The sequence below is a fragment of the Osmerus mordax genome, chromosome 16 (assembly GCF_038355195.1).
Source record: "Osmerus mordax isolate fOsmMor3 chromosome 16, fOsmMor3.pri, whole genome shotgun sequence".
In the NCBI taxonomy this organism is placed as follows: Eukaryota; Metazoa; Chordata; class Actinopteri; order Osmeriformes; family Osmeridae; genus Osmerus; species Osmerus mordax.
In genome coordinates, this window is record NC_090065.1 from 9639652 (window position 1) to 9654927 (window position 15276).

Consider the following 15276-nt stretch of genomic DNA (forward strand, 5'->3'; position numbering starts at 1 on the left):
AATGATATTGGCAAATCCTACATCTCTTAATTGAAAAATGCTACATTTCGGATGAAGGCCTAATGCTATTGTGCCCTTAGACCGGTAGTTAGTCGAGGTGAAGCTTGAAGAGGTACTGTATTTCTTGAGACCTGCTTAAAGGACCGTAGGGATGGAAAGATGCTGTGGAGCATAGAAGGAGAAGCCAGGCCAGTAAGGAGTACAGGATTATTAAAGGATAGGAGGATACAATAGTGGAATAAACATTTCTAAAACGGTGTGTGTGTTTACACAGGAGGTGTACTGTATATCAGGATGCATGTGTGTGTGTTCTCACCCGCAGGTGAGCCGCTCGGCATGTGTGATGACCTCCCAGGTGATCTGCAAACTGCTGAGGTCCAAGGAGGCGTCAGCCGCAGTGGATGTGCGGTCCTGGCCTCCGGTCCTCGACACAGGTACTAGTACTACTACACACACCACTACACACACACAGGTACTACAGTACGACTACACACACCACTAAACACACACACAGGTACTACAGTACGACTACACACACCACTAAACACACACAGGTACTACAGTACGACTACACACACTACTAAACACACACAGGTACTACAGTACTACTACACACACCACTAAACACACACAGGTACTACAGTACGACTACACACACCACTAAACACACAGGTACTACAGTACGACTACACACACCACTAAACACACAGGTACTACAGTACTACTACACACACCACTAAACACACACAGGTACTACAGTACTACTACACACACCACTAAACACACACAGGTACTACAGTACGACTACACACACCACTAAACACACAGGTACTACAGTACGACTACACACACCACTAAACACACAGGTACTACAGTACGACTACACACACCACTAAACACACAGGTACTACAGTACGACTACACACACCACTAAACACACAGGTACTACAGTACTACTACACACACCACTAAACACACAGGTACTACAGTACGACTACACACACCACTAAACACACAGGTACTACAGTACTACTACACACACCACTAAACACACAGGTACTACAGTACTACTACACACACCACTAAACACACAGGTACTACTACTGCTACACACACTACTAAACACACACAGGCACTACTACTGCTACACACACCACTACACACACACAGGTACTACAGTACTACTACACACACCAGTAACACACAAGTGCCTCTCTACACACACCATACCAACATACATAATGAAGGGCCGCAGCAGTAGTGTGTCCTTTATTGTACAGTAATTCAATCGTTACCCCCTCTCATCTCTAGATGATTTGCCAAAGAAGAAGCCCCCTCTGTTGTACAAGCCCTCTAACCCAGACACCCTGGCCTACCTGGACTTCAGTGTGTCCACGACAGGGATGCTCGCTGGAGTAAAGGTACACGCTTACGCTTACGCACACACACACACACACAACCAAACCCGGGTCTGATCTTCACGCTGCACATGACAACAGCATCTCCCCTCTTTGAACTGAGGGGTAGTCGACTCACAGGTGACATTTGAAAAACCTTTAAGCCCATATTGATCTCCCTCTTTCTTGGTGGCAGCTCCACACAGAATGGGCCGGTCTCTTCAGTGTACAGTGCCCTCTGTGAGAGCTTATTTCTCTCACTGGCGCCAGGGCCCCAGCCCCATACAAGGACAGCCACTGTTCACACTTAATCTTTCCATGTAAAAGCCATTGTCTGCCAAGCTAGACTCTGTAAGCAAATCCAGTGGAGGGGGGGGGGGGAAGCAGCTTCTTGCAAAGATTAATCTTTCGTCAGTCGGTGAAAGCAGCATTTTACGATCCGTGTTCCTCTGAGTAGGAAAAGGCTTCCTTGATTTGCCAGTTTTGTTAGCGAGCTGTAATCTTTTAGCGAGAGGAGATGGACTGTTGTTCATAAATCCCTTAACGCTCTGATGTACGCACGCACACTTGCACACACGCAGCACAAGCGCTCGCTGCACTGGGATTTCTCTGTCTTCCTCACCTGTGGGTCTCTAACCTGTATGCTGTCTCTTGACTTCCTGGTGTAGATGTCCCACACTGCTACTAGTGCCTTCTGCCGTTCTATCAAGCTGCAGTGTGAGCTGTACCCCTCCCGCGAGGTGGCCATCTGCCTGGACCCCTACTGTGGTCTAGGCTTCGTCCTCTGGTGCCTTTGCAGGTAGGAGACCATTGCGGCTGTTAACATATTGCACTGTACACACACACACAAACACACACTTTAGCAGACATTTATGACAGTTTATGTACAGTTAGCCTCATAGCCTGAGGTTCAACAGAGATGACATGCATATAAACTGGAGAAAAGAGAGTTCAAGGGGAAAGGAGAGGAAGGAATGAGAGATGGAAGTCAGAGAGAAGGAGGAGAGCGAAGCAGAGAGGGTTGACTGTTCCACGGATTCAACATCATCTGCTCTGCTTTACTCGTTATACAGCTCTGCAGTTCCGTTCTCCTCTTAGGCTTTCTGTTTTTCTTTCTTCTCTTGTTTTGCTTTTTCCCCTCACCCATCTCTGTTCCTTAAAATCTCCCTCCCTCCCTCCCTCCCTCCCTCCCTCCCTCCCTCCCTCCCTCCCTCCCTCCCTCCCTCCCTCCCTCCCTCCCTCCCTCCCCCCCTCCCCCCCTCCCTCCCTCCCTCCCTCCCTCCCCCCCTCCCTCCCCCCCTCCCTCCCTCCCTCCCTCCCTCCCTCCCTCCCCCCCTCCCTCCCTCCCTCCCTCCTCCTGTCTAATTGTCTCCCTAGTGGGGTGGGCTCATGCATGGGCAGCGCTCCACTCCTCACATCTCCCTATGGTAATATCACAGCGGGGTGCTGTCCAAGAGCCAGTCCCCTAGCAGCAGAACAAAGATGTTTTGCGAGCGCGTGTCTCTCAGATTTGGAGGTAGCGACTGATCCCAATGCAAAACGACCCCTAGCCTCCTTCCCACTGCTTACCATGCACTTCAGAGCTTGGTTAGACAGTGAGGAAACAGCGTTCGGCTCTGTGAAGAACAGAGCTCCTGAACCCATCAGAAGAAAATAGTCCACATCATAGTCACAGTCACAAGTCCATTTTGTTTTTCTTTCTGGCATTGTTTGTGAGGTGGACTTCTTGCCTCTTTCAAAAGCATGCCATAGTCTCGTAGTGGGTATTTTTGTATGTAGATATATTTTGTGCTAATGTATTTCTCTTGTGATGGAATATGTGCAGCAGATAGTTTGAACTCACTAACTATGATCATCTCTCCTATCTCGTGTGTACTCAGTTTCTCCACCTCTCCTCTAGTGTGTACTCAGTTTTTTCCACCTCTCCTATCTAGTGTGTACTCCGTTTCTCCACCTCTCCTCTCCAGTATGTACTCATTTTCTCCACCTCTCCTCTCTAGTATGTACTCATTTTCTCCACCTCTCCTCTCTAGTATGTACTCATTTTCTCCACCTCTCCTCTCTAGTATGTACTCAGTTTCTCCACCTCTCCTATCTTGTGTGTACTCAGTTTCTCCACCTCTACTCCCTAGTGTGTACTCTGGCCACCAGTCCATCCTGATCCCTCCATCAGAGCTGGAGGTGAATCCTGCCTTGTGGCTGCTGGCTGTCAGCCAGTACAAGGTCAGGGACACCTTCTGCTCCTACTCTGTCATGGAGCTCTGCACCAAGGGCCTGGGCCTCCAGACCGAGTCCCTCAAGGTACCTCAGCCCAGCTGACACACCACGGAAGCACATGACCAACCAGGGAAATCTGCTACAGCACTGCAAGCACACATTCTACCTGTCTATCACAGTATACACCTACTGTATCAAAACAGAAAGTCCCAACACATAGCATATTTTATAACTTATCCTAACTGTATATTATACTCTATAGTAAAGGATAGTAGGAACATTTGTCTTAAGACAGTATTTAGTGGTTGCGATGTCAATCCAGCTTCTGAACACTCCAAGACGTCTTTAATAATAACTTGGATCCTCTGGATGTGGTGCTCCTCCCTGGTGCAGTCGCGAGGCCTGGACCTGTCGCGGGTGAGGACGTGCGTTGTGGTGGCAGAGGAACGACCCAGGATAGCGCTCACCCAGTCCTTCTCCAAGCTCTTTAAAGACCTGGGCCTGCACCCCAGAGCTGTCAGCACATCCTTCGGCTGCCGAGTCAACCTGGCCATCTGCCTGCAGGTCGGTACACCCTCCTTCTCTTCTTCCTCTTCCTCCCCTCCTCCTCTGTCCTTTTATTAGGATATCCGTTAGCAGCAGCTAGTCCTCCTGGGGCCCAACGTACAAACAAACTGTTCTAGAACTTTCCTTTTCTCTCTCCCTCTCTGTTCATTTCTCTGAAACGTGGTATCTCCATCAGTGGACATCCTGTCTTGCTTGTGCGCAACACGTGATGTTTTTTTGGTCTAATATCAAACTGAGGTGGTTTTTGAGGAATGTTTTGTAGTGTCATGCGTAGCACAGCTGTTCTTCTTAAGATAAGAGTTAAGAGTACATGTTTTTTATTGTCTCAAGATGAAATACTGTACAAAGTAATCATTTTTGGTGAATGAGTTGGTGGATAATCTGTGCGAGCCAAACAGTAGGGATTTTCTGTTTTTGTGTTGAGAGACCTTCTCAACCCCAAAAAAGGTCATTCATTGTTACACACCCTGAATGGGATATCTTGTCAAGTTGGTTGTTTTTGGTTAGCGTTCAGTCCTGCAGTTTGTGTTTATGCTAATCCTGGCTAGAATGGGAGATATTCTTTACTTTCCAAATCCTCTTGGCATACATAGGGGAAACAATATGAGGACACAGAAAGAATAGACTATATATAGTAACTTAACATGACACGCACACAAACACACACACATTATATATTAAGATACACAGCCCTTTAGAGTTTATCTCTCATTAGGCATTGCAAAATGCTATGTCATGCTTTTATTTTGGGCTGCTCATTCATTTGCTTGAAACTATGATTTGCTGTTTAACTTTAATCCGTTGATTAAATTTGTTTGTAGTAATTTATTAATAATTAATTATGGTTCTATTCTTAAAACTCCTAAAACCTGATTCAGGTGTTTCATAATAATGCCAATTGAATGCATCTAAAATAAATTGTATTTTAGAGTAAACGTGTTGAAAATGCTTGCTTTAACTCTTTAACATGGATACATTTCTTTCCTTAAAATTTTATTTTAGATCCTGTACTCATGATCTTTAACCATTTTATATTTTTTAAGATGACTAAATATTTTATCAAGTCTAATTGCTTAATGACTAATGTAATTTGCTAACGTTCACTATTGGCTAAAGATGATCATTTATAACCCATATTGGTTACAAAACTGCTTTTCAGCTTTTGGTTTGCCATTTCTAGATTTGACATTTTTGACCCTCCCCCCCTTCTACTTCTCTGGTTTTTGCATAATCTCACCTACATATCTCATACTTGGTTTTGTCTTCGCCCCATTTCTTCTCCCGATCTCTCCTTTCCTCCTCCTCCTCCTCCTCCTCTTCTGCTGCCGCTATAGCCTCACAGGCTGGGGAAGCTTGCTGACCAGGTAAAGGACTTTCACCTTCCCTCATCCCTCCTCCTCATCTGGCCTCAGCATAGGGCAGGGTGTTGTTAGAGCAGGTTAGAGGTAGGTTAGGCTGGGGACGATAGCAAAGGGAATGCCATGTCTACTTCAAGATTTGAAAACAAAAAACATAAGCGTTGTTTTTCACAAAAACAAATGCCTATTTTCAGTTTTGCTTGTAAAGTCTCAGAATAGTGAGAGATAGGCAGATACACTGGATTGAGTCACTTGATGGTTGATTGGTGATGATGCGCAATCAGATTATATACGAATGTATATTAAAATATACAGTAGAGTACATAAGGTTCTGTAGTATAGTGATAGCCTGAGATTATTCCTTATCGCACAATAGGAAATAGTATAGGATCTCAACTGTGTAGACTAAGTCTGTTAACATAGTTTGACCTGTGTTTTGTCTGGTGCCTTGTGTTCCAGTGTCTGGTAGTGGAACCAGGCTGGCATTAGTAGCTCTCTCTCTCTCCAGAGGAGGGGAGAGGGAGGGCTGTTTCAATCTAGCATGTGTAGCTCTATGTCACTCCCTCGAGGATTGGCGGCTGATTCAATCTAGCATGTGTAGCTCTATGTCTGTCTGAGGTGGTGGGCTCTGCTACTACCCCTGCTCTTCTTTGAATTTGTCATGCTCAGTCATGGCTGCACTGTAACCTGTCTGAGGAAGAGGGGGGTGAACGGAGGGGGGGAGGCTGGCGTTGGATTGGGAGGCTGCTCTGTGCTCTCTCTTTCTGTCTCTTTTTCTTTTTTTTTGTTTGACTAAATAGAATGATATATAATACAAAGAGAAGACACGCACACACCTTCACAAACACACACGGGTCAAGTTGGTGCCCGTGTTCTTCATCTACTGGGTTGACGTCTGACTTTGTCCAATGCTGTTAAAAATAAAAGCCACATCATCCGCTATTGGTGCACTGAGGGGGGGTGGGGGTGGGGGGTGGGGGGGTGGGGAGGATGCAGTACAGCAGTTCTGATTAAAACCCTTTCTGATTCTGATGTGTATTCTGTCACTTGTTTATATTCCCTTCGTTCACCATGTTCACGTTGTCCTCCATCTTCTCATCTAGTCATTCTGTTTTCTTTCTCCCACAGTATATTCCACTTACCCACCTTTTCCCAAACGCCCCCCCAAAACCTTTTTTGTGTGGCTTATAGTTTTGCATGTCAATCTGTTATCTGATGTTGTTTTTGGGGTGCACATCTCCATTGGCTTTTGGTTGGGATCTGAGTTGGACCCCCCTCGTTGTTCTTCTAATACTCCCAGCTTCCTCCTCGTTCCTCCCACCACCCCGCAACCTCCATGTTGCTGCCGAGCCTCTCTCACTCATGTCAGTGTCGGCTCTCTAAGCTTCCATTCGCACCCGGTGTGAACTGAAAGCTTCTCTGTGAGCACTAACATGCTAGTAGTAGCTTGTAGCGTCTGTGATGCTAGCGGCAGGACACATGATGCCACTGTGACCTGAACCCTTGTCTGTGTTCCCTCTGCAGGGTACCTCAGGACCTGACCCCACGACCGTGTTTGTTGACATGAGGGCACTACGGCACGACAGGTATGTACGCTGACATCCTGCAAACCCCTCATGTGCATCCATTAGCCATGTGATATGATATGTCACTGCAACACTTTAAGGTTACATGAACCTTAATCACTAACACTTAATACCATTTATATACATTAATTCCTATGTACCCATATGTTACTGTGGGTATTGCTATGTGGTTAAATGGTACTCGATGTAACCTTGATGTAAAGTGTTGCTGAAAATAGTAATAGTTATCCTGACAGTCTTTATACCTAGATCCTAACAAGATTACTTCCAACTAAGACATTTAGCAAATATGCATCCGGACTTTCCCCAGATCTGGTTTTACATTTGTAGTAGCCTTTGTCATCAGAAGCAAAAGGAGAAACAAGAAGAAACAATCATCTTGTCAAAATTGTTCTCAAACCAAAGAACATCTTCATCCATGACAGCTTGGCTTAAAGGAGTACATTATCCTGCCAGCCCCTCGTCCACACAAACATTTCCCGGGGAATTTGCCTAAAAGCTACAAAAGTTGGAGCCAGACACATTCCTCGCGGTACCAAAATAGTTCAGATGGAAAAGGTTCTGTTGTGTAGCCTCAAGCGCTGTGTCTGGGTTTCAGAATAGATCCAGCAGGTCGTAGAGGTGGCCTAACCCATGCTGTCAGTAGCCAGCCGCAGGGACATAGTGTCTCTCTCCCTAACAACAGGCCAGTAGTAAAGGATTCTTTAGATTCTTTGACCAGACAGACTGCAAGCCAGTAACAATGAGAAGATGGGTCAACCCTGGCCAACTGGAGGTTACGAGCTGGCTGGGAGCTGGTATTACTCTAGTGCCCACTAAAACTGGCTTTAGTATATTAACATTCCCTACCCTGCAGTGTGTAGTTATTTTGTCTGACATTATGAAAACATTGGAGGGGTTTAAACATAGATATAGTATATAACAATGATGGTTAATGGCTATAGAAGACAGTATGCTGGCGACTGCAGAACTTCCAAGACAGATAGTAATAGTTTAGCGCTGCAGTCTTTTAAATCCCTGTCTCTTTTTTACAGGGTTCGACTGGTAGAGAGAGGGTCACCACACAGTTTACCTCTGATGGAATCTGGGAAGGTGAGTCTACTCTTTAGCTATGACTACTGATAAATATAGGAGCAAAACAAAGTTGGTCTCAATGAAGTCTCCTTACTTTCACTGACTCACACTAATTATTGCACTGTAAAATAAAATTTGCTATTTAACTACTTTTAAACATACACCCCTATTTTATCAAATCATTTTACTGAACAACTGAGAGCTGAAACTGCAAAATCAACCAGTGGTATTTTGAATTGTGGGTTTTCCATGGTAGCCAACACCCCGCTCCCCAACTGAGATAGTATCAGCGAGTGCTAATTGTACTCCAGCTTTTCCAGTTGGTTCAGAGATCAAAATCTGCTAGTGACACAATAACAGGGGTCTGTTATGGTTCACAACATGATATCATTATACCCTGGTTAGAGACAGAGAAATGGAGAGGGAGTGGGCCACTTCAGCTCAAGCCTGGGTGGGAAATCAGTTACAGAAATGGCCTCTCATGGAGAGAGAAAGAGTGGAATGGAGATGATGATGATGAGAGGAAAGATAATTGCCTGCTTCCTAATGTTTCAGATTCTACCTGGGGTTCGAATCATCATTGCCAACCCGGAGACCAAGGGACCACTGGGAGACTCGCATCTAGGGGAGGTCTGTCTGCCCTCTCAGAACTAATCACTCTACATTAACAATGGCTGTGTAATTGGATCATTAAAGGCATGTTTATTGAAAATAGCCTTATTACAGTGAACAGGATAAATGTAAAAAAATAATTCAGATTATCCGGTTAAGGTTAGGTAAGTACTTCTGTGATCGCACTTCAGAGTCCTTCGAATTCACGTGAATTCCATCTCTCCGAACACGTTTTGCCTCTGCTAACCGATTCGCGAATGAACGTGGTGAGCTAAGTGGACCCGCTCTCTGTCCGCTCTGCCACAGATCTGGGTGCACAGCGGCCACAACGCCAGCGGCTACTTCACCGTGTACGGCGACGAGGCCCTGCAGTCGGACCACTTCAACTCCCGCCTGAGCTTCGGAGACACGCATTCCCTCTGGGCCCGCACCGGCTACCTGGGCTTCCTCAGGAGGACGGAGCTGACCGATGCCAGCGGAGGTGAGAGAGCAGCGGGGGGCTGCGATGATGCGTACTCACTCTATACCACGCGACAGCAAACAATGAGAGGGGAAACGCCCCCCACTGGTTTGATGCTCCCGTGACGTTGATGTGCACGTGCCCACAGAGAGGCACGACGCCCTGTACGTGGTGGGGGCGCTGGACGAGGCCATGGAGCTGAGAGGGATGAGGTACCACCCCATCGACATTGAGACCTCCGTCATCAGGACGCACAAGAGCATCACAGAATGGTGAGGCTCCGTTTATATGTTACAGTTGAACGTGTTGAACAGATTCAGGCTAGGTTCACCCACTAACAAAGTACATATAGGAAAATATCCTAATGCAGGTTCCTTATTATCAAAAATTTAACAGCAAATGGCATTCTTGTATTCTTAAGCCATGCCTTAAAGCGGAATTTATTACCACAAGTGTTAGAGAATTGTGCAAACAATGTTGTTTCAGCGCTGTGTTCACATGGACCAACCTGCTGGTTGTGGTGGTGGAGCTGGACGGCTCGGAGCAGGAGGCCCTGGACTTGGTGCCCCTGGTCACCAACGTGGTCCTGGAGGAGCATTACCTCATCGTTGGGGTGGTGGTGGTGGTCGACATCGGCGTTATCCCCATCAACTCCCGTGGAGAGAAACAGAGGATGCACCTACGGGACGGATTCTTGGCCGACCAGCTGGACCCTATATACGTGGCCTATAACATGTAGCCCGGCCTTAGACAATGTCTTGAAGTACTTGGCTTGGTGTACATACATACTGCAATGCAAAGGAACCCTGGTCTGGTTAAAGATTCAGATATAAGATGAAGGACTGCTGGTGTGAAGTGGACTGTTAAAGTCTAATTTGAATGACAACACCACCAAGAACTAGCAAGACCGAGAGACTGTGTAGTGTTGTATGAGATTCGGATGGAATTTTATAAATGGGGTTGTGGAGAATCCAAGTCCAGTGCAAATTCTTGTTTATTGCTTTCAAAGTAAGTGTGGCTACATATATATTTTCATGTTACGTTTTGCGAAAGTCTAACATTTTTTTATATGCCCTCTAAGAGGTTGGGGTATTTTGAAAATAATATTTACAAACTGTGGCAAATGGTATTTTACGTTTACCTTTTTTATGATACAAATCGTGGCTGAGTACTGGCCTGTTTTTTATATAACATTTGTCCATAAATTAGGATGAGGTACAATATGTTGCTTTCTGTTTGCTTTTTAATTTGTACAATTGTTACGTTTAAATTCTGTGCTAACATTTCCTTTTTGATCATGTTTTTCCCATCTCCAAGGGAGTTAGTTCGCCATCAACCTTTAATTCTGTTACGTTAATATCATTATACTGAAAGAAAACAGTACATGATTTCACAACATGTAAGTATGTACAAAAACTGATTTAATTTATTTTGTTCTCTATAGAAGTAAAAGAGTGAAGACATTTAAGAATGTTTTACTCTTGAATATTTGCTAATATAAAAAACTAAGCATTGTATTATCTTATCTTGAGTGAGTAGTATCACATCAAGTATATGAAATATGAATATATAAATATAGATCTATATTAAAGAAGACATTCACCAATGAAAACTTTTGAAATGCAGTACTTTTCACTTGCATGGTGTTTGGTGTTGTAGACAAAAGTTATTGCGCTGTTTGAATGAGATGAAGGACATAAACAGTCCTATGTGCACAAAGTTCATCCATCATCTTCAAAGGATAAAAAGCAAATGTGTGTATGTTCGTACACTTCTGGTGTGAATGATGAATACTGTATGCAAATGTCCTAGGGTGTGTATCACTAGTTTTTGGAAATAGCAGGTTGGAAATGGTCACCAGAATTGTAAATATAAAGTTGTCCTCAATATTTTTACATTGAAAAAGTAATCAGGGCTCATATACTGATGTCACAGGAAAACGACCGAAAAGGAACAAAAAAATAAACCACCCTTTAAAAGAATAAACAAACTGTCACAAGGCTTGGTGAGAACTTAAATCTGAGGGAATCAAGAGGAGGTTTTATTTCATGATTAAGAATGTTGCAAATTCAACATGTTAGCATTATTAAAAGCACTTTCTACAGTTTTTTTTTATCCTTATTTTAATAATGTAATCTGAGTTGACATCAGTCTTTCAAATAAATATTTAAATGATTTTTAATATAAAAAGGCTTGTTTTGTTTTTGCAGGTGGGTATAACTAGGTAGAAATCCTCAATATGTAAACAGGGGGTCAGATGGCTGAGCGGTTAGGGAATCGGGATATTAATCAGAAGGTTGCTGGTTTGATTCCCGGCCATGCAAATTACGTTGTGTCCTTGGGCAAGGCACTTCACCCTACTTGCCTCGGGGGAATGTCCCTGTACTTACTGTAAGTCGCTCTGGATAAGAGTGCCTGTTAAATGACTAAATGTAAACTGTTTTTGAGGATTCATCTTTTGTATCAGGCCTGTGCACAATTTACTGGCATGACATTTGTTTAACATTTAGAAAATTTGGTTGTATCATTTATTGTAAAATATAAAGGATTATTTAAAAGTAAAGCATTTTATACAAGCATAACATAATGTAGTCATGTGTCAGCCTCAAGGTTTGTGTAAATAAGTACTGAGATGATGTCAGTATTGCACATTTGCTGACATTGTGTCATGCATTTTACAGAATTGTCTCAGAAACATTGTATCTTGTTAATGTGTGTAATTATTGGAAGACATGGTCACTTGCATTAAAGAGGGATGGATATGAGTAACTTGAAAAATAAAATCTGGACACAGAATTATCCAATGAATCTACCCACAAGAAAATCAAAAAGTACAGTTGAGTGAAAGAATGAAGGTTGTTTTCTATATGTCAAAATGTATTACATTATGCATCTACTATTGCAACTTTCATACATGCTTATACAGTATTTACATTGTGAAACATCTTGGAATGCTGGACAGTATAAAAATTGCATTTACAATCATGGAAATAGCATAAATGTGCAGTTTTTGTAGTACATTTAGTATATTTTGACATATTACAGGGTTCCTGCAGAAGTAAAATTTAATACCTTTTAAGAAATTTTAAGACCATAAAGATTGAAATTTAAGATCTACACAACGCATTACCAAAATAATATTCAAATCAAAGAAATTCAATTTATTTCAATGAATTCAGTCATTAATTTAATTTACAGATAAAGTAATCACATTAGTAACCTAATTGAATATTTTTTGCGCAAAGTTTGCAGCGAGCCTCGTACCTGGAGCTGGTTACCGCTTGAAACCGACAGTGGAAATCACTGTGATCTCGTTGAAAGTACACTTTCCCATTTTCCACACGTAGCCAAACTTTAACAAACTGAGGAGACACAGACGTATTTTGCAGGCAGTTATTGCATTTATCACAGGATTTGTAGTTTTATCACAGCGTACGTACCAACACCAATATCCCCCAGAAAGAACTACAACACACCAGACTGGGGGTGCTGGGGGTGTTGGTGGAGGGTGGAGCTGTAGTGGGGGTACTGCTGAGGGATCGGGCCACAAGACACTGTTGGAGGGAGAGCGTGAGAGAGGGATAGAAAGAGAGAGAAATCATTTTAAATATGGTTAAACTGTCTACTCAGTCTTTCCTCAGTGACGGTAGTGGTATGTTAGTTTGTGTGTGTACGTACCATACATGGTGTGTGTCTGCTCTCCGTACTGGCTGGTGGAGGAGGAGACCAGGCCAAATGTTCTTAATTTCAATCTTTTTTTTCTCTCATGACAAGCCTAGGGTATTATGATGATGAACTATTAACATTTTAATGGTTCATAAACAGCTATTATATGGCTTTATGGATTTGTATGTCCTTTTTTTCAGTCTCCAGATACCATAGCCGTTTAGATCCTCTGAAAATTGACATCGGAAAACCCCAGTTTGGGCTATGTCCAACTTTCATCTCTCATCCCCCTCTTCCTCCTTCAGCATCAGGCCCAGTTCTTGTGAAACTAGACAGGCAGGCTTAGAGGCAGACAGGCAGGGTTGAAGACAGACAGGCAGTTTGGAGGCACTTAGAAAATCAGATTTAAAGGCAGACAGCCACAGTATTCAACATGGCCACAGTTGAATACAAGTTCAGACTAATGAACATCCTGCTGTGTTCTAAGGCAAGACTATGAGGAGGGGAGAGGTGCATCATCCTTCCCTGGCACCCGTATCTGGATGACTGACCGGCTGGCTGGCTGCTTAAACACACAGACTTTGGCAGACTAGGAGCCACACAAATCAGTCAAATTATCTTTAAAGGGGTCATTGACTGATTTTCTACGGTATTTCACACTGTTCCTTAAGATCTCCGAATAGGGTATGTAACATTGGTTGGGCTGAAAATTGCCTGGGTGCAGTTCTATGCACCCTAATGCAACCCTGTGAAATAGCCCTAGAATGAAACGAGAGGTTTTCTCCCTTTTATGGTATGCTCATGAATATATAAATAAGCTGTGCACTGATTGGTTGGTTTACAACGCGCGAAGCTGCACGCGAAGACGCAACATAAACAAACATGCATCGTAAATTGTAGATTTACATGACAACAGAGGTTATTAATTCGAATGAAACACAGTCAGGAAAAAGAAATAACATTAGCCCCATTGCCAATAAACTAAATCATCACTCATTCTACCTATGCTAGATACAGGAGATGTTAGAATTGCTAATAACTGTTAGCAACAAAATCATTGACCATCGTTGAAGGGTTCTCGGCTGTTTCAACTGTTGATAAAATATCAAAATAAAAAATTGTAATGAAATATCTATTTTAGGTTTTGAGTCAGTGGAGCCACGACATGGACATCAAAAACAGCATCAGCAACAGACACAATTTAGACCAGGGTAGACCATGGCAGATTGCAACCAATGATGCATTATCGCCACATACTGTTCGGCGGCCTAAGGGTTCCATAACCTCAAAAAACCATATTGCTATCTTACTATTTTCTACTAAGGTGACCAGGCGTCCTCTTTTACCCGGACATATCGTCTTTGCGAGACCTAAAAAATGCTTCCGGCAGGAATTCCAAAATCGTCTGGGATTTTGCCTAGTCGGATATTTGTGTTTCTCTGGGTCTTTCACAAACTAGTTATTACGCCCTTACAAGTTTTGGAAAGGGTATCTGCCTTAAGTTCCACCTTCTTGCGCGAGCTCTTCTGTAGAGAGAACTGTCATTGGTCGACCGCCTTCTCAGTGTTGCCAGATGCACAATAATTATCCTCCAAATACAATCATTTTGAGCCTTTGGTACGATACTTCGCCATTTCCAATCTGACAACACTGAGCACCTTGCCGCTTTTGTTATCATTATTGCTTTAATATATGAGGACTGAAAAGTGTGTATATTTATTATTATTATTTTGTGTGGCCATATAAATAATTTAGTATTTAGAAATTTGTATTTATAATTATTGCTTTAATATATGGACAAGACACATTAAAAACATTAAACAACCACTGAAAGCCACAGAAGCACTGGACTAAATGCCACAAAAAAGATTAGTTTTACATTTGCACTTTGCAATTTTGTGAAGGTTCAATAAATAAATGATCAAATAGCCTATGTCATGTGTCATTTTTGTCATTTCATTTGTGACATTTGTATCATGCATTCACATGGTCATGGTGCAGAGTGCAGCATGCAATACACTACCCCCCCCCCCCCCCCCTTTAAGACCTTGGATGAAAATCTGACCATTTGTAAGACGTTTAAAGGCCTTAAATTTGAAGTTCAGAATTTTAGATTTAAGACTAAAGACCCCGTGAGAACCCTGATTTAAGAATGATCCTTATATTTTGAATATTAAGCTATATAATTTTGGCTGGGGGGGGGGTCTACAAGTGGTCTTTTTCAGGTCATGTTAGGTTAGGATTCTGTTCTCCTAGTAGTCAATCAAAAAAAAAATTACGATAATCCTTAATGTCTTTGCTTGGAAAATTTGATGACTTCATCAAATACATATTGCCCT

The 15276-nt window shown here is 43.0% G+C and overlaps 1 protein-coding gene across 1 annotated transcript in view; it reads left to right on the top strand.

Annotated features, from left to right (window-relative positions):
- dip2ca (disco-interacting protein 2 homolog Ca) overlaps positions 1-12120 on the top strand; it is a 109091-nt gene extending 96971 nt beyond the window's left edge. Inside the window, exons 27-37 of the mRNA XM_067252813.1 lie at positions 323-434; positions 1312-1421; positions 2066-2196; positions 3530-3698; positions 4008-4178; positions 7064-7125; positions 8160-8217; positions 8755-8829; positions 9118-9292; positions 9420-9543; positions 9758-12120. Of these exons, the coding sequence (XP_067108914.1) occupies positions 323-434; positions 1312-1421; positions 2066-2196; positions 3530-3698; positions 4008-4178; positions 7064-7125; positions 8160-8217; positions 8755-8829; positions 9118-9292; positions 9420-9543; positions 9758-10010 (1440 nt within the window). The 3' untranslated portion in view covers positions 10011-12120. The remainder of the gene's footprint in view (positions 1-322; positions 435-1311; positions 1422-2065; positions 2197-3529; positions 3699-4007; positions 4179-7063; positions 7126-8159; positions 8218-8754; positions 8830-9117; positions 9293-9419; positions 9544-9757) is intronic.
- The last annotated feature ends 3156 nt before the right edge of the window (positions 12121-15276 follow it).